The 19,718-nt window shown below is 35.2% G+C and overlaps 1 protein-coding gene across 4 annotated transcripts in view; it reads left to right on the top strand.

The window, feature by feature from the left end:
• The window catches only part of CUL1 (cullin 1), a 50,671-nt gene that overhangs the window by 11,397 nt on the left and 19,556 nt on the right, over positions 1 to 19,718 (top strand). For all 4 annotated transcript variants that reach the window (XM_040550377.1, XM_040550374.1, XM_040550375.1 and 1 more), the window contains 6 exons: positions 2,683 to 2,973; positions 13,772 to 13,946; positions 14,971 to 15,138; positions 16,207 to 16,257; positions 17,359 to 17,449; positions 18,093 to 18,256. In XM_040550377.1, coding sequence (XP_040406311.1) covers positions 2,834 to 2,973; positions 13,772 to 13,946; positions 14,971 to 15,138; positions 16,207 to 16,257; positions 17,359 to 17,449; positions 18,093 to 18,256 — 789 coding nt within the window. In that variant the 5' untranslated portion in view covers positions 2,683 to 2,833. The remainder of the gene's footprint in view (positions 1 to 2,682; positions 2,974 to 13,771; positions 13,947 to 14,970; positions 15,139 to 16,206; positions 16,258 to 17,358; positions 17,450 to 18,092; positions 18,257 to 19,718) is intronic.

Raw genomic sequence — 19,718 nt, 5'->3', positions numbered from 1 at the left:
TGATATGATGTTAACATTCTGTAGTTACGCCTTTAATTGTAAAATTCAAATTGAAAGATAGCCAAAGGATGGTGATGTAATGTCACATACGGTAGAAATTACTGTTTCTAAAGAAAATATATTTATATGTAGTGGACTGGATGAAAAAATAAAATGAAAATCAAAACTAAGTTCTTTCTTCATGGCATTTTTTGTTAATGGCTACATCTTGACTTAAACACAGATTATTTTAGGGGGATGCTAGGGAAAATCAGTACAGTGTGAATGAGGAACACATTGATTTTAAAAGATTATGGAAGAAGGCAGCATTTGTAGATGCACCAGGGTACGTAGCAAGATTAGGAGGTGCTTTATTAGAGAAGTTACATATTTCTGTCATATGTACGTAACTGCATCTGTTAGGCCACTGGTTACAACAGGCTTGCATGGACCTACTGGCGCCTAGAGAGACACCAGAGTAAGAACCCTGGGTGTTGCTTCTCTCTGCAGCCTGCCTGGGAAGGGACCTTGTCCCACCCATGAATGATAATAATAGTTACTGTACTTTCTTTGACCTAATAAGGGGTTGGTCTTCTCTTGTGAACTTTTATACATGAGTGAAGTGTTCTGTATTAGTTACACCAAAATATTTTTACTAAAATACATTCTAATTCCAGGCTGCTTGCTTTTTACAGATTAGCAAAAGTGTCAGGGTCAGTTACATTTTACAGGTTCTGATAGAGAAGGAGAGTTGGTAGGCTGGTTACTGTGTCCTCTCTTGCTTGTGTGGAGAGTTGAAATAGTACTAGGTTTAAGGAACCAAAAAGTTTCTTTTCTCTTGGATTCAAGAGAGAAAGTTAATTTTGTTGCTTTGTATTGCAGTGCTGACCTAGGGTCATAGTTCAAGGTTGTGGGTGTGTTACATGCACTTCAGACCATGGCCATTCTCCTGCAGTAAGAGCCGAGCGGCCACTTGTGGACCTTTGTTCTTCCTGGTGTTCATTGCTAAGTTGTGGAAATCCCATCATTTTTAGTTTTGTGGCAAGTTTGTTTTCCAGAAATGAAATACAAATAAGGTGTGATCTGTTTTACAGTGCAGCATGGTGATTCACATGTCTCTAACAATCAGTTTGCTGTAACTATAGAAGCACAAAACAGCAAAGTTAAATTTTAAATGTACATTTTATAAGATACATATATTGATTGTATTCTGTTTTTTCTCTCCTAATTTTCCAAGTAATTTTTGCTCATGTTAAAAGAAAAAATAGCTACAGAAGCAGTTTCTCTGATTGCAACAAGTACTGTCTCATTTTGCAGATTTACATCATCTAAATAATTCTACATGTTTTTTACTTAGAATTTGAGATTTAAATACTTGTGGGTGATGGATAGTAAATGACTATGAGGAATGTTAGCTTATGTGTTATTTGGGTAAGGACTGATTTGCTGACTGAAAAAACTGAATGTTGTGTGTTCCCCTTTGCCAATAATTTGCAGGGGGAGCAGACAGGTAGGGTATAATATTATCTTTAATCTTAAACTGTGGAATCTGGAGTGCAACATAAAAAGTCTAGAAGTGGCTGTGACGAAGTACCTATGATGTATTTTGGATCCTGGAAGTATATCTTCATCTTCCACTGCTCAGATGTCAAAAACTAGTAACAGGGTTTATCAGGTCTTGGCACATACTATCCTTGAACTTACAGAAGGATTCACATGGCCCTTTGCCAGCAGATTCCATTACAGGACAGGTTTATCGTAAGGTTGTATTCTTTTTTTCTGTAGAAGCATGGCAAAGAGTAATGATATGTTTCGCTGTGTTTTGAGTATTACAACATTTCAGTGAATGCACTTAAGGGTAAGTTGATCCTGATTTATTACAACTTGATTATTGTGAATTATTTTTTTTAATCATGTTACCTCCTTTGTCACTGTAGGAAATCTTCTTTATTTGGTTGCTACAGAGGATGAGCCATATTAAAATTGCAAATAAATTCGAAGGACTTGTAAAAATGGATCTTTGTTCTGTGCATTCAATTAGTTGTTCTTTCTTCTGACCATTATTGGCTGCATGTTCTCTTGCTCGTACAATGACATTCAAGGAAGTGATGTTATTTTACTTAACACAGAAATTAATGTAAGCATGTATCTACCAGATACAAAATTCTCTGCTCCCAAAATACCTTGGACTTTCAGATTACCTGTGATAGAATCTCGAGTCTAGAAGAGTTTAGTGATAAAAGAAGAAAAATAATGATATTAAATATCTTGTGGTTATCTTGGATATGTGTCATGGTGTTTGTTAAACCATGAGTTATCACAGAACCATGAGTTGGTGTGAAATAGTGGAGGGAGGAAACACTGTTGTGTAGGGAGCAAACACTTCATGTCAGGATAGTGTCTGCTGCTTGGAACAATTATTTCTGTTACATTTTTTTTATTAGTGTTAGGTTTTTATTGTCAACTGTGCTGACAGAGGTACCTATAGGCTTTGGACAGATCTGGATACTAACAGTTGCGTGTTGTAGTGAATTGCTGAATTGCAAAATTAAATTCTTTTGGTTCTGGATCATGGATTTCTCATCTATGTAAATGAAAATGTTCCAAAGAGATCACTAATTTTGTATTTTTTACTCTAGTACTAATGAATTTGATTGGACTGTTTTGTAATATATGCATCTTTTTTTTTTTTTCCTTTTGCAGATTTTCTTCCTGGGAAGCATTGCTGTTTGCATATAAAGAATATCTTAGAGTTACTGCAACTGAGTTTAGAATGTTGCTTTACTTGTGATTCTGATGGAGGAATAACCAGATCTCAGGCTGCTGCACTGGAAGACTTTGCAGGAAATACAAAATGTCATCTAATAGGAGTCAGAACCCGCACGGACTTAAACAAATTGGTCTTGACCAGATATGGGATGACCTAAGAGCTGGAATTCAACAGGTTTACACCAGACAAAGTATGGCAAAATCCAGATACATGGAACTCTACACGTATCCTAGCATCTAAGCCAATTAGTACTTTCATTCTTTCGTTGTTGGTAGATTAAAAATAGTTTTTTACATTTTTAAATTCAAAATTGCTTCATAACTAGTTGATTTAGTAATGTTTAAGAATATATTTTTATTTTGAAGATCAGCCTTTTCTGTTTAATGATCAGCCTTTTCTGTTTAATCTTACTGGCAAGTAAGCAGAAAGATTCATTGTTCTGGAAAACTCTTAGTTATGTATACTTCCAAATTTCAGGTTTGATTGTGATTGTTTGATAGAGCACATATTTAAACTTTTTATTAATTAACTTTTTTTCATTTATATGTTAGATTTTGGCATTATTTTGTGGATCTGACTTGTAATGTCCAGTTACCTTGAAAAATTTGCTCTTCTGAACCTCAAAATAGTTCTTTAATCTGAGTTGTTTTTATGATTTTTCCAGCCGGTGTGAGGATGTGCACAACGGATTTCTCTTGAATTGCTAATTCATATCCAAGAGCTGTTGAAGTTTTCCAGCATCTCCTATTCTGTAGATTGTTGCTGTGTTCATCCTTGTATGTGTATACTGAACTACTACTTGGAAAACTTCAGGAAACTTGTTTCTGTCAGGTAGTGTGTCAGGACTGAGGTCAAGGAGTTGAAGGTAACTCCCAACCTCTACTCTGCTCTTGTGAGACCTCCCGCTTGGGGCACCATGTTCAGCTCTGGGGCCCCCAGCACAAGAAGGGCATGGGTGTATTAAAGCAAGTCCAGAGGGGGGCCGTGAAGGTAATCAAAGGGCTGGAGCACCTCTTCTATGAAGACAGGCTGAGGGAATTGGGGTTGTTCAGCCTGGAGGAGAGAAGGCTCTGGGGAGACCTTACAGCAGCCTTCTGGTACCTAAAGGGAGCCTACAGGAAAGCTGGAGAGGGATTCTTTGTCAGGGAGTGTAACGATCGGACAAGACGTAATGGTTTTAAACTAAAAGAGGATAGATTTAGATTAGATATAAGGAAGAAATTCTTTACTCTGAGGGTGGTGAGGCACTGGCACGGGTTGTCCAGAGAAGCTGTGGATGCCCCATCCCTGGAAGTGTTTGAGGCCAGGTTGGATGGTGCCTTGGGCAACCTGGTCTGATGGGGGCATCCCTGCCCATGGCAGAGGGTTGGAATTAGATGATCTTTAAGGCCCCTTCCAATCCAAACCATTCTGTGATTCTGTGATCTTCAATCACTGATTTTTTAAAGAGACATGTGCCTCTTCCTGTATTACAGATTCAGTGTTTAACTTAAGTACATTGTTTGGAAAGTGATAAATCCTGCTTTTGTGCCTTTTGTAAAAAGTGACAGGCAGTTGGATTTGACGAGGAACCACAGTAAGATGAAATCACTCACCTGTTCTCTGTTTTGCATCTCTTGGTCAGTATTCATTCTAAGAACCTTCTACTGCCCAGTAGATTTAAGTACTGTTTAAGAAGATTGTGGTACAGCAAAGTGTATAGACATATGACAAAAGAAATTGAATGGTTGTATGCATTTCCTTACTTACTTCAAGTAATTCTGATAGTTTTCTTAATTTTTGGAGATTTTTAATAAAGGTTATTATTCTGATACATAAATTAATCTTAAAATTGTTGTTGGCACTTATTTGGAATTGTGCCTCAAATTTTAGTCTATTTTTGTTAACTTATTTGAAGAGACAGCTTAAGAAAACAACAATGCAAGGCAATATAAGTCAACTAGTTCTGTGGTTCTCTGGACTTTCTAAGGAGACAGAAATGTTTGTTTTCTGCATGCATAATCTCAGAGCAGGTGTGTAATCTTACATATGCTTGCAGAATCCATGCTCCGAAGAAGAAAAAAAGCCCTGCGGAGTCTCTCGATTGTGTCTAGGATTTTTCATTAGAGGCAGGAAGATGAAATAACATTTGGTTTAGGGTCAGAACTTTTCCCGAGACTTGAGATGACCGAAGCCTTGTTGCTAGATCCAGTGTTGTTCTTTACTGAACTAAACAAATCTGCAGAAGTTCAGTATTTGCAAGAAATCTGACATGCACTAGAACCTCTGAGGGATTTTTTTTCTTCTGAGTGCCTTTAACATATTCCTGTGTGTGAGTTCTATCAACAAGTTCAGCTGAAGACTGAATACTTGGTGTAGTAGTACTCTTAAAGCATCTACTTTTTTTCCCCTCTCCATCAGATGTTCTCAAATACTCATTGGATGAAGCTGTGAAAGGGCTATCTTGTAGATTAACTACTCATTTGCTTCATGCTGCTTCAAGTGAGTTGTTGAGCCTGAAATTTAGGTGGATTTTGTTTCTTCCATAAGTGAATTCATTTGATGAATAATTTTGGTAGTTGACTTTTATATTTATTTGTGGATTAATTTAATAGTCTGGTACCTCAGAATATTTGGCGCTGGTTAGGCTAGGAGTTTTGAATCAACTATCAAGATGATAATGCACTTTACATCCTATATCAAGTGCAAATGCTCAAAAGTTGTGCTTGAAAGAAGATTTATCCCCTTTTAGATGCAGTATTGGAAACATTTGCTCAGTCATCACATACAATGAGTCTAGTAGATTGACAGACTTTTCAAGAGGCTCTGAATAGCTGGGTTTGGAAAGCAAAACAGATGAGTTTCAGCTGAGTGTAAGGTCTAAAGATCAGCCTTACTTCCGAGAAGGCTGAATGTGACACGTTTGGAAATCTTGTGGAGTGGACAGTTCAGTCACTTCCTCATCCTTTTTTGTTGTGTGCAACTGTCTTTGCTTCTGTATCTGGTATTGAACTTTTAGCCAGCATTGATTGGAGGTGTGGAAGTTCTTGCTGTGCTTTGTTAAAATGAATTTTAGAAAGTAGAGGGAGAGTTAAGCAGTTCAGACAGTTTGAACCCTCCATCCTATCTCCACTCATTCTCTTTATCCAGAGAGTCCTTTTGAGAGACAGTGGATTCAATCTCTGTTGAGTATAGGTCAGAGCTGGTATTTAAGTTTTCTTTATGCTTTCTTCTAGCAGGAGAATTAATAGGTTGATTATTCTGGGTGTTTTCTAGATCGGAGAATATTGAAGAGGTGAACCAAGAAATCTTGTTTCTGAATGGTAGTTCTAAAGACTTCAATCCCTGCTCTTTCAGATTCCTTTGTGCTTCTGATTTCAGGATGTACTTTTTTTTTGGTCAAATGAGACCATGACCAAATGTTTTTTTTTAGCGCAGCACATACTCTTGTGATTCATTTTTGTCCTACCAGCTATGTCAAAGCACCTAACCAGAAGAGCAGTCCTTTAGAGAAGGTGTGATATTTTTATTTACTGCTCCTTGCACAGTTATGATGGATTGTACTGTAATTACTTTTTGATATATGTTCTTTGTTTCCTGTTGAGAACTTCCTTATAGAAACAAAATTCTTTTAGAATGGTACTTGTTGTTTTCCTTTTTTTTTTTTTTTTTTTTTCCTTTAGCAATAATTAGTTTGGAGGCTGTTAGGAAAAGGACTAGGTTGTAAAAGTCAGTTCTGTAACAGTGATGAAGTTTGTGGAACCCTGGAGAAAACCAGCAAATTTTGATATCACTGCACATGACAATTTTGATATCACTGCACATGAGAGGGTAGTTTACTGATAAGTTGTTCTGTCTCCCTTATACAAAGGGAAAATGAGCTCAAGCCACCATTCTGTAACAAAAACAACAAAAGAGGAACCCCACTTGTTGCAATAAGTCAGGGAGTAGTATTACCAATGTATGCAGAGTATTTCTCCATGTCATTTGATCTATTTTGACACAACTGGCAGTGGGTCTGTCCAAGAAAGCACCATCCTTGCAAAGCAAGTTGTGAGCTTCTGAATTCTTGATGGAACACCTATTACTTTGTTTACTCTTATAACAATACAAATAAGAACAAGTCGAATAAGTCACTTATATTCATGGCCACCTCTTCCCAACATCCATCTGGCAATGGTAATATATTTGTACATCTTCCATTTTACAATTATTTTTTTTACAGAAGCTGTTGACAGTTTTTTAAACTATTTGATAAGTCTGTGATTTATTTTCCTCAGATGATTTGGGATTTCCACACATTCAGATTTAAATTCTGCAGTGGAGGGAATGAAAGGATTTGGTAACTTACCCTGTTTTATGTATCCTAAACAGATACTCAGACCAGGTATTAGACTATCAGAAAACTTTCCTGCACTATATTGAACTAGCATGAATTTTCACAGTGGCTTACCCAAAAAGCTGAATAACTTCTTGAAGTTATTCTTTTCTTCCTCAAAGAAGTCTTCAATGATTGATGAATGGAAAGCTCAGTGGTTCACCATTATTTCATACCTGTGTGCTTCTTATTTGAAAACTCAAGATTTTTTTGTCATAAACTCATGCTCTTACTGTCTTACTTTACAAAACATAATCTGGAAAGCATTTATAGATTATTTTTAGGCAGTGTAATTATTTTATACGTATGTTGAACAGAGGAACCTTTTTGTTCATTTGTAATATGTAAGGAATGTGTTCAGCTGGGGAGAAGAACTGTTTAAGGATTCTAGGCATCATTACTGTGAATAAGATTTCAGTCTACGTGAAGCAGAGAGAGAGAGAGCTTAAAATGTTTTAATTGGTAGTAGGAAGAGTACTATGGAAGGTTTGATTGTTTTACTGAAAAGTGCATCTGCAGTGTCCAAATCAACTTTATTATATTATTGTCCCTTTATTAACAACTTGGCAATTATTTTTGAAAAGAATTATATGAGGTATTTTAAAGTAAAGATAAGTAAAGGTTAGGCTTTTCTGTCTAATTTCATTATTTTATGAACATCTTTCCCTTGCTTCTAAATTTGCTTACTGTGATTCAACTTTTTAAACTTACTTTAATGAAATAGTAGTTATTGATTATCCATTGCATGAAGTAATTGTACATCAGAAAAGGTTATTGTGGTTTTGTCTCTTATTTTAGCACACAATAAGGGAAAAACATTATTATATACATTGTAGTATATTTACATTCTAAAAATGCGAGACAACTCAGGATAATCTCCATGTTCATAAAATAAAATATATAAATACATGAAACATGTTTTTGCCTGTGGATAGATTCAGCATCAGTAGAACATTTTGCCCAAGGAGAATCATGAAGTTATTGCTTCTTTTGTAGTAGCCCTTGTTCTAATAGCTTTTTACTGAAATTCTTGTAAGATTCTTTAGTTAAGATTTTTAGTAAGCAGAAGTACTTTAAAACTGTAAGAATCTTTTATTTACTGATCCCACGAATCTGTTGTTACTGGGCAGTACAGCATCTTTTTTTTGTTGTTGTTGTTTTTTTCTTAACGGACCTTATTCTTTCTGTACAGAAGAAGATACTGGGATGCTAGGGTATGCAGTTCTTAAACCTCAGAAACAGTTCCACTTTCTTTTGAGATTCTAAGCTATCCTTTCACGTTAATGGCAAATTGAGGTTGCTCTGCATACATCAAAGCAGCCTTCACTGTGCTAGTAGTAATCCTATTTACATTCAATACAATATTTCTTAGCATTTTTTGTGTGCAAGTTAGAGTTTATGTGGAATGTGAAGGTAGAAGTAAATGCATTTGTGGTAGAAGTAAATGAATTTGTTTACTCTTTTTGAAGGGTACACATGGGTATGCAGAAACGTAGGTATAATGGTACAGTCTTGTGTATACTTACAAAAATTGCTGCTTTGGTTTTAAAGAAGTGCAGAATATATTTATATTAGTGTGATCAGTTCTTTATTTTTATATCTATGCTGATCGCTTGCTGTTCTACTTGCTTGTAGTAACCAAGAATATTCTGTACAAAATCAACTTCTGTCAATGCACAGAACTTTTAAACTTAACCTCAGTTATGGTGGTTCTTACACATTGACATAAAGACTACACTTTGTGTATGTATTTGAGTTTGAAAATCTGTATTTTCCTTGTAACTCAGTGCTTCTCTGCTATTCTTTTGGTTTTATGCCACGCAGATGGAAACAAGAAGTTGTCTATTAGTCTTTAGATGGCTTTTGCTGGAAGTTTCTCAATCTCAGACTTACATAAATGTATGTGAATTCGATTATGCCTGGATTCTCATAGCAGCATGCATGGCTGATTCTGTAATAGGTCCTACATTCACTGCCTCAGTCTTTCCCTGATTAACATGGGTATAGCTTAACAAAGCAGTAGTATGTCATATAAAGACTTAAATGTGTAATTGATCATAGAATAAATTGTATTGAAACTCGGAGAATGTGTGGGGCTGGAGCCGGTGTCTTTTTTGTTTGGCCTTTGTTTGAACTGCTTTGTGGGGTATCTGTAACCTTTCCTAACAGAATTAACTTAAAAATGGGCTCTTGCTGATACCTTCCTGAAAAGAATTAAGGCTTCTGGTTTTATTTTTCGGTCAGTTGTTTTTTTGTATGTTGTTTTTTTTCCTTCCCATTGCTATTCTTCAGAAAGCTGAATTTCAGGTTTAAAGCACTTGTTCTGAAAAGTGACTCGATCTTGGCAACCTCATCATTTCAAAAACCTGTGCAAAACTTCATTAATCTGTTTGTTTTATGAGGTGTTAAAGTCATATAGACATGTATACTTCTCTTAGAATTTTTATTTATGCATGAGATGATTTTGTGAAATTCACCCGACATAATCTGGACATGTGAGTTGAAATGACTTTAATCTGTCTGAAGAAAATGCATAAAGCAGTTCTCTATTGAAAATGGTAAGCTGAACTGTTTTATTGGAAGTGGTTTTACAAGAATACAAAATTTCCATAGCCTTTCCTAGCAAATTTTTTTGTTGATGTTTTCAATAACTTTCTATATGTTGTTCTTGCATTACTTTGGTATAATTAAGGAAAATGCAAATTTTTGACAAATCTATAACTAATCTGAACTTGTTTGTGTCGACCTACTCTTAAGGTGACAGCATTTGGCATAGAGTTAATTACTGATTTAGATATGTAAAATAGCAAATTTATGCTTTATCTTCATTATAAAGAGACTGAAAGCAATAACAGAAAAACTCTGGTTAGAAGGTGGTTTGGCTTTGTCTTCTTGTTGTAAAAGCTTTGTGGTCATTTCTCTGCCATAAATAATGTAGCTTTGTGCTAAATTATATTATTTCTGCTTCCCTTTCACTTCCTTTTATTTTTACATATCTGTACTCCAGCTATGCTATTTTCATAGCAATATGGGAGAACTGTGGGGACCCAGCTGTGCTACTGAAAGGGGAATCAGTTATTACCTCAGAAGCACAGCTTTCTTTATATAAATTTAAAATTAGAGACTCATGAAACTAAGTAATTCACACCCCTTGGCGTAAAATCTGAGTGTTTTCCTATTGTATTCAATTACAAAATTGATACTTGTCTCCCATATTTTGTCTGCACTTGCTCCTTGAGGAAAAAAAGCTTCATGAAGTATTTTGGTACTTTTCTGGGGAAGGGGTTAGTTTAGAGGTGACCATAGCACTCTCAAGCTTACTGTTTTCATGGTGTACTTGCTCAAAAAGTTTATGCAGTACTGCTGAAAGACTGTTTCACTTCCCCTGTGCTGACACAGAAGTTTAGAACCTCTCAGCATATGATCTGGGAAAAGGAAAAATGGTTAGTTGTCATGGCAGTTGCTTCCTCAAATCCACACTGAATGTCTGCATGAACTCCTTTCCTACTAGAAAAGTAGGTGGCAAGGATGGAGATTAAGCCTTCCAGGTGCATTTTGTTTGTCAGGATTGTTTCCTTCAGTAGTTATGTTGTACAAAGCCATGAATTCATTATGAAATGGTAGCTGCTTAGCTCTAGAAACTGAGTAAAGGTTGCTTTAAAAGCAGTGTAAATTGTATTGAAGACAAAGATGGTAAAATTAATTTTAGTCTTTGGATGCTTCTTGAATCACATTTTAGAGAGTTTTAGAGAAGAATAAAGTTTTGAAAGATTTTTCATCTCAACTTACACAATACTGAATAAATTTACAAACTTGCTTTTCGTCTCCTACCTCAAATCTTAATTTTAGATAAATAAATCTAATTCCTCTTTCACTACAAAGATGACAGAAAGATTCATCTAATCCTTAAGATGGTTTGTCCTCTTGCTGAACCAAGCTTGAAGTTTAGAAGCCAGAAGCTTTGGGCACAATGCAACTTCACTGTAGTGTAAACTATTGATAAATTAACTTCTCTGATTGTTGTAATATGTAAATCACTATGCAGAACTGTGCAAACATCCACAGAAATGTTTCCTAATAGACATTTGGGTATGTACTTGACTTCCAAAGTACGAGGCAGTTGAAGGGGATTAGTTTGCTTTCTGCAACAAAGAAATATTTTTATAGCATTCTTCTTGTGATTCTCAGATGGACTGGCATGTACTTTGCTGCAGGCAGCACATCTCTGATTTTGTTTTGCATATGTCAGTCTTTCTGTCAGTGGTTGGCTTTACCAGAAGGGGATGCAGATTGTAAACAAAGCCTAAGAGAGTATTCTTTTATGCATAATATGTCAAAGAGTTGTTTGCACTTACAAACTGCCTTCTGCACAGGCAAACTGTAACTTCATTTTGACTTGCGTAGAACAACTAAAATAGAGTATTTGGAAAGTGCCATCTTGGACACTTTGGCTAGTGAGACTCAAGCTGGAACTACAAGTAAAGGTGGCTATTGCTGGTATATTTTTACTTCATCTCTGAGATGATTACTGTAAGGAATGGACAAAAGATCAAAATCTTTCTCAGCATTTACTTTACAGGAAGTCCTGGATTTAACAGTAAAATGTATGGGGCTGAAAAAAAGCTTATGTCTTCTAGCCTTGGTCTTTTATTTTTCTGAAGGCTGTTGGGATGATTGTTAGAGAAGAGCAGAAAGAGTATTATTATCATCAGGCTGTATTCACAAAAAACATAAGAATTACTCACCATCTGGGCTCCTTGTATTTTTAGGCTTGATCAAAGCCACTTGGGTTAGGAGAGCTACGAGAAGGAGGAGGCAAAACTCCAAGCTCAGTATTTATAAATCAAAACCCTAAATTCCTTGCATCATTATGGAGGGACTTCCCATACACAATCCAGAGCACCTTAGGTTAAATATTTTAAAGTTAAACTGTGAGGTAAGCCCTGCTTTTCTTCTTCGTGGGAGGGAAAAGTTTTGTATCCAGAGAAAATTTGTTGTACTGTATAGCATTGCTCACTTGAATGGGGAATTCTGAAATTGGAGTCTAGATGATAAAAGTAGTGACAGTGCCAGGAAAGTTGAACAAACAAGTAGCTAGGAGCTGAAAGAAATCGATAATGTTCAGGTAATAAGTGGCTGATAAGAGATTAGGAAGCTGATAAAGCTTTGGTTACTAAGCACAAATAAAGGTTTCAGACTGTTGTTTGCTATCACTATTTGGCACATAGAAGAGGTAACAGGTAAGGACTGAGGTTATAATATACATTTTCAAAAATGGTTAATTTTTGGCAAAGAACATTATCGTTTTGGGCAGAATGAGATGACTTTCTAAGCAAGCATGTGAGTATAGGATAGAAATAGACTTTTCCTTTGAAATTCATCAAAAAAAAAAAATGAGTCTCTTTCCTTGTAGAGTACACTCTGAAGCTGAAAACCCAGTTTAAGATTCTGAGTTGTTTATGAAATATTTCTTAAAGAAATTGCAAAGGAGGTAACTGAGTATTTTTCAGATTTTTTTCTGCTTGAGCTTTACTGTTTAAATACCAGCAGCAAGTCTGTTATGACTGTAATGGACTGTGTATTTTGGGTTTCTAATTCCCTTGGTATTTAATCACACTGATTTCTTTCATTTTATTGTGCTGGTCTTTCAGAAGGGGACGAAAAAGCCAAATCTCGGCAATATACTAATTTCCTAATGTGCGGCATACCATGGGCAAAGCCTGTCTAGTGGTTAAAGCTTGACCCATTAGTTAAAACACAAGTTAAAGCCAAATTAGACCTTTTAGATCACTTATTACAACATTGCTCTAACGAGAGATGTGACTCAAAAGCCTGCCCTTAGACTATCAGTAGAAGCATGACTGCTCAGTACCTTTCTTCTTGTTGGCTAATTGTTTATTGAGTGAGTCATCACAGTAACTTTTGTTATCACATCATCAATGTCCAGTTGCATTCAGTGTTACTGACCTAGGTTGTTTCTTTGTGGAGTGCAGTTTCTTTTAGGATGCTTTCTTCCATGAAGTGTTTCAAGCAATGTGATTTCCACGTAGTACTTTGAAAGAATTCTGAATATTTGAATGTTTGGTGGTGGTGGTGTTTTTTTTTCTTCCGGAAAACAGAATGTTCTCTTGAAATGTCATGCTAACAGATACAATAAGTCTTCCAGGTTGTACTAATATGAGAGGAAAAAGTACTGCAAGCAGATAGTTCAGTTACGCTTCTAGCTGTAAATTGGGTTTCGGTGAATCTCATCATGAAGCTGTCTTTATGTTGAGGAAAGTGTTGAAATTTCTTTCTGTTCATATGAAAGCTTATGTATGTTTAGAAAGCCATTATAATACATCAGATAAATTCAATTTAAACCTTAAAAACAACCTTCTCAGAAAATTCCACTACTTCATTTTGTTAGTGGTCTTGTTAGGTAAATTTAATGTTCCTATCAGTATTTGCAGTGCAGTCCACAGTGCACACTTCTGCTACAGATAGTTCTGCTTAAAATTACTTTATTTTTCTTAGCTTTGATTTTATTTTACGTGAGTTAATGTAATATATGGTGAAGTCATTTACAGTAATACAAAAATAGTTTCTTTAAATTAACTTGATTTTTTTATTGTATTCTTAATGTCCTGTGCTCACACATACATATTCCTTAACTTCCTTGTCAGTCACGTTTATAACTACTGTACTAGTGTACACCAGTCTAATCAAGCACGTGGAGCTGGAGTACCTCCTTCTAAATCAAAAAAGGGCCAAACACCTGGAGGTGCTCAGTTTGTGGGTTTGGAGTTGTACAAACGCCTAAAAGAATTTCTGAAGAATTACTTGACAAATCTTCTTAAGGTAAGATGGAATGTTAGATCAATTGGTGTTTGTAGTAATATGGGCTGACTTGAGGAAAAACTTGTACCAACAAAACTGGAACCGTGTGCAGTCATTGGAAGTAAATTGAATGATCTTGAAATCTGCTTTCATCTCAAGCATTACATTAAACATTAGAAGGTATTGTAGGCTTTACCTCGGCATAAGCTTTTTTTCCCCCTCTTCCTGCCAAAGGGATGTGTATGTGTGTTATAAAAGTAACGTTATATGTCATCTTAAATTGTCCTGTAACTTGAACAAGTATAGCCAGACTTTCTAACCTGTTAACCAGCATATTAGTAGTGCTGAAAAAATGGTTGCCTGTAATGTTGAAAATGCCTGATGGTAGACCTTAATTTATTATAATTGATACATTACTAATAGAGCAATGGGCTGCATTGTAAGAGAAAATTTTCCTATTTGCTTTTGGAAAAGGGTTCAATATTAAGGAACCATGCTTTTGATTTTTAGGATTTTAGTTTTGAGCAACAGTAAAAGAATTCTTAGTCTTGAAGTCTACCTTGTAATTAATTTACATGACTGCATGAAGGTGTCTCAAGGTTTTATTCAGAATGCATTCCTGTTTTATTTCCATGTCAATTCAAACTGTACTGGTCCAGTTTGGAAAGATACCTGAATTTCTGCATAGTACTTCTCCCTCGCCCTAGCACACTCATCAGTGTAGCTGTCTGTTTCTAATATAGAGCCATCTCTCTCTTTCAGGAGAGAGCGTCTTTGTCTATGCTTTCCTTTCATGATTTTTGTGTTTTTTGTTTGATTTTTTTGTTTTGTTTTGTTTTGGGAGTATTGTGTTTTGTTTTGTACTTTTTTATTGCAAAAGTAAAATTATTAGTCCTGTTTCCTATAAATTTATTTCATGGCATACATTTATTGTATACCCTTATGTCTTTTTACCTTAAATACTACTTTTTTATAAAAAATACTACTAATTTTACCCAATACTACTGGCAAACTTTTGGTTGTTTTTTTTTTTTTTTTTTTTTAGGACGGTGAAGATTTGATGGATGAGAGTGTGCTGAAATTCTACACTCAACAGTGGGAAGACTATAGGTTTTCAAGCAAAGTACTGAATGGGATATGTGCCTACCTCAATCGACATTGGGTTCGTCGTGAGTGCGATGAAGGTCGTAAAGGAATATATGAAATTTATTCGGTAGGTAGCCTTTTGAAGTGAGTGATTTGTCCATTTTGTCTGTCTTATTTGCACTCTCATCCTACAAATCACTCCTTGAAACTTGCTGTTTGTAGGACATTTACAGAAGTTTTGAAGTGGGCATCATAGAATTTGTTAAAAGAAATTGCACCTCTTTCCTTATCCCCCACGCCATTATATTATAAAAGTTCGATGGGTCTAAACGTGAGGATGTGTAATCCACTTGGTACCTATTGGGACTACCAGTATCAATCTGACAAGAGCTGTCCCTTCTTGATATTTGCTGCTTGTACTGTTATCTGTATGTATCTACGTAGCCTTGTCTTTCCACTTAGAATTCAGTCAAGTGTTTCAAATACAAGACCAGGAAGTGAATTGCCTTTTTCTGTTAACTTCAATGCATCTCTACAAATCTTTTAGCATTCAAACTGTCAAGATTTAGACAACATTTGGTTTGTAATATCAGTCTGGAAGATTGATATGTGATCTTGATTATTTTTTTTTAAATTTTTTTCAAATATAATAAGAGAAGAACATGGTTATCCAAGATGAAGATTTTCTGCTAAAAGTACGTTTTTTTTATAATGGATAAGTATTGTCCTTGCTGGAGATGCATTAGGAAATGTGTTTTACTTTTTCACTGAAATAACTTTGTGTAGGGTAGAAAAACAGTTGATATCCTTACTTACCTCCCTCTCCACTGTTCTACCTTTCACTAGTCTAGCGCTAAGGGATTGTGCCAGCCTGAAAAATCATTAACAGAAAAAGCAGTATAACGTCAAAGTAATATGCAAGGTTTGTTATTTTTCAGAGCTGGCAGTGGATCACTGTCAGAAAAGGGGACACCTTAGGTAACTCTACCTTAAGTAGAGTTAGCAGTAAAGCAAAAGGTAATTTTTCTGTGAAACAGTTTTATTGCATGAGAAATCTGTGTGCCAGAACATAATCGTAAAAATAAGTTCTGATTACTTAGTGTACTATATCAATTTTCCTTAAAGAGTTATGCTCTGTGTGTGTACAAGTACTTTTTTCTTTTTTTAACTCCATCTTTCACCTCCCTTCCTCTAGCTTGCCTTGGTGACCTGGAGAGACTGCTTATTCAGGCCATTAAATAAACAGGTATATTTATATACATATATGTGTGTGTGTACAGATTGTATAACTATAGCATTATTTTAGATGGTTAATTTTATATATTCTTGGTGACTGCTCCAAGGAGAACTAGGGGCACAAAAAAGCCCCAGAAAATAAAATAGATTTCTGCTCCTTTTTTGTGATGTTAAGAAGATAAAATATTTTGAGGGAATTAACCTTCCCTTAATTTTATTTATCTGTTTTTAGTAGTTGAACTTTGATATCAACACTGCTCCATTATCTCTTTGCTTAGAGGATCCTTGGCATTCTTTAATGAAGCTAGCCTTAAATGAAGTAACAACTTCTAATATTTGCAGGACAGGCAGGAGTACATAGTGACAGTGATGTCTTAAGGTTTGAGAAAGTCAGGATTTTGAGAGAACAGATAGTGACAAGGCTGAGATTTTGATCCAGATTTTGATCTCGTGTTACTATGGATCTTTTAACTTACTCTGATGCCTGGGAGATTCAAGTCAACCAAATATTTTTTAATTAGTGAGTCAGTACAATATAAAACAAGATGATTCTATCACAATGAAATATTGTGTTTATGTATATTTCACTCTTATTTACTAGTTTTTTATGATGAAAAGATGTACTGTATAATGAAAGTGCTAGTTGTATTTCAGTGTAAAGGAGCAGTAGTTATACCACGGTATCCATCAGCATGAACAGTAGCTTTCTTTTAGAGTACAGGTGGTTGGTTAGCTCTTATTGCAATGTTTTCTTGTATTTCAGGTATAAAGCAAACAGAAGTTTGGTTTGGGTGTTTTTTGAATTAAAAAAACAACAAAAAAAAAAGAACATTTGAAGTAAATAAAAGGGAACAAACAAAAAAGCCTAAGCACATTCATACCCTTTTATAGCTCACCACTAATTGTACTGTAATCACACTGTAGAACTTACAGGTGTAGCATACTCTCAGTGATGTCTGTAGAAATTTTATATATTCAGGTATCCTTAAATTTTGTTCTCAAGGATCTTGACTTGTCTTTAACATAAGAATACATTCCTGATTAAATACCCATCTGGACCTACCAGCTGTTTTTTCTGTGTTTGACTTGCTTTTAATCCCTCTTTTCAAAGGTAACAAATGCTGTGTTGAAACTGATTGAAAAGGAAAGAAATGGTGAAACTATCAATACCAGGCTGATCAGTGGAGTTGTACAATCTTATGGTAAATGAGATATCTTTAAGGTTTAATTATTTTCTTTTTAAAAAATAGTGATGATAATCCCCTATCAGAACTCAGAAGTAGACTCCTGTCTCTTCTCCTTGGATGTTCAGTAAATATCGTTTTAGAGTAAAATAAATACAGTAATATGAAGTTTAACTTCATGTATGTAGAGACGCTGGATGCATATTTACAGGTAATAAATATTTGTAAAGTTTGAAAGCAAAAATGATAATGTTGATTGCATATGAATCAGTTTTAGAGAAAAAACGGAAGGGTGAAAGTAGCAGTTTACAGAGTAGAGTGGGATTTTTTTTCCCCATTTGCATGAAGTTGAGAGTTTTGCCATGCAGATTAATGACCAGTTTCATAACTAAAAATAAGTATGCATATAACGTGTAACTCTTAAGAGGGGAAAATACGGAAGGGGGGATTTGAACTATATTTTGAGAGAGTGGAGTTTTTCATGTCCTTGTGCTGCTTTTAAATGCTATAAATATATACTACTTTTTTAAAAATAAAAAAAAAGTGGTGCTGATACTGTCCCAGTTTATTACCTTCATGTCAGTTAGGAGACTACCTGTTTACTTGCACAGGGCGATGTAATAAAAGACAATTTTATTAATATTTGCTCTTTTTTTTGTAGTGGAGCTGGGACTGAATGAAGATGATGCATTTGCAAAAGGACCTACATTAACAGTCTATAAAGAATCATTTGAATCACAGTTTCTTGCTGACACAGAGAGATTTTATACACGAGAAAGTACTGAATTCTTGCAACAGAACCCAGTCACAGAGTACATGAAGAAGGTAGGTTATTTAATGGCTTTGTGGTTATTTTCTGGTTAGAGTTAAAGCAATACTAAGTTTTTGACTTTTATTACTAGTTTCTTAAATGCCAATTATTTTACAGAAGCAAAACAATTTAGCTTTTTTCCCTGAGGTGATATGCTTCTATGTTTTACTTTTTATCTGGTCTGAAGTTTGTCTCCTTAGTGATTTTCATTAAGTAAAACAAAAATTTGAAACTTTCTTAATTGGCAAAACAGAAAAGGAAGTTAAAATAAATACAGATTTTTGTTAGACTTGAGGATTTGACACCAGAATAATCATTTTGCTTTAGATCTGCAAGCTTGCTATTCCTGTACCAGGAACTTTGTGTGTTAGCACATTATTGAAATCTCTTCCTGAGCAAGCTGGCCTCCACAGAGGAAGTAGATCATTAATCAGCATTCGTTCTTTCAGAATAGTTTCATTTAGTGAACCCTACGTAGTCACTCTCGTCAACAGAAGCAAGGTTCAAATTCTTGGTCTCTTCTTGGTCTCTCTCATTTGGAGGATCCCAGACAGGGTGATTAAGAGCAACCTGAATAAACAAATTGTATTTCCAGCCCAGTTATTGGGTCAGTCTTAGTGAATTTGAAAATTGTATGTATATATATATTTAGTACATTTCCTTGCTTTCTGAATAGAGGTTTTTTTCCTTTGTTTAATTAAAAAACAGAGCTTTTTGAATATGCAGTATGCAGGTACATGTAGCAGTCATGTCTCTTGCTGTAACATCTTTGTGCAGCTCTTTGCCAAGAATCAGACGTTTCTTCTGTGGCATTAGTTAATGATTTACTGAATAATAAAAAAAAAAAAGTGTGTGTGGGGGGGAACTCCTAGAAATATTACAGTATAATGAATCCCATTTTCAGTGTATTGGGAGAGTTGCCTGGCATCAATTGTTCTTAGGCATTTCTGTATTTACATTTGTGTTGATGTTGAATTCATTATTTTTGGTGCTTCTCTTTCAATTTGTCTTAACTTTCCTCCTCTAACAATCTATTTTATCTTCTGAGATATAGGTATAGATACAAAAACAGAGTAAGGGAATTTTAGTCATTCATAATGTGAATGAATGGCTCATCCAGGGTTTCTTGGTACAGGACAGTAAAAAGCTGTCTGAAGGTCATTGCTATTTCAAGAAGTAGGGATTAGTAGCAAGTAGAACAAACTTAGTAGTACCTCAAGCGATCTTAAAAACTTGAAAAATGCACAGAAGAGCAACTTGCTTTGCTTGAAGCTTAACGTTTGCTTTTCAGTTGATGCTGAAAATGTATAGAAAGCTATTGGAAGGCAAGGGAAATCTTCAGCAAGGATGCATGTAGCCTTGCAAGTCTGATCAGTTGTATACTAATATATGGTGTGTGTGTGTGTATATTGTGTGTATATATATATATAGGAAGTTTTGTCTATCTTAGTGTCTTCTAACTGATTTGGGATTTAA

The sequence above is a fragment of the Cygnus olor genome, chromosome 2 (assembly GCF_009769625.2).
Source record: "Cygnus olor isolate bCygOlo1 chromosome 2, bCygOlo1.pri.v2, whole genome shotgun sequence".
NCBI classification, from domain to species: domain Eukaryota; kingdom Metazoa; phylum Chordata; class Aves; order Anseriformes; family Anatidae; genus Cygnus; species Cygnus olor.
This window is presented reverse-complemented; position numbering and strand designations above follow the sequence as displayed.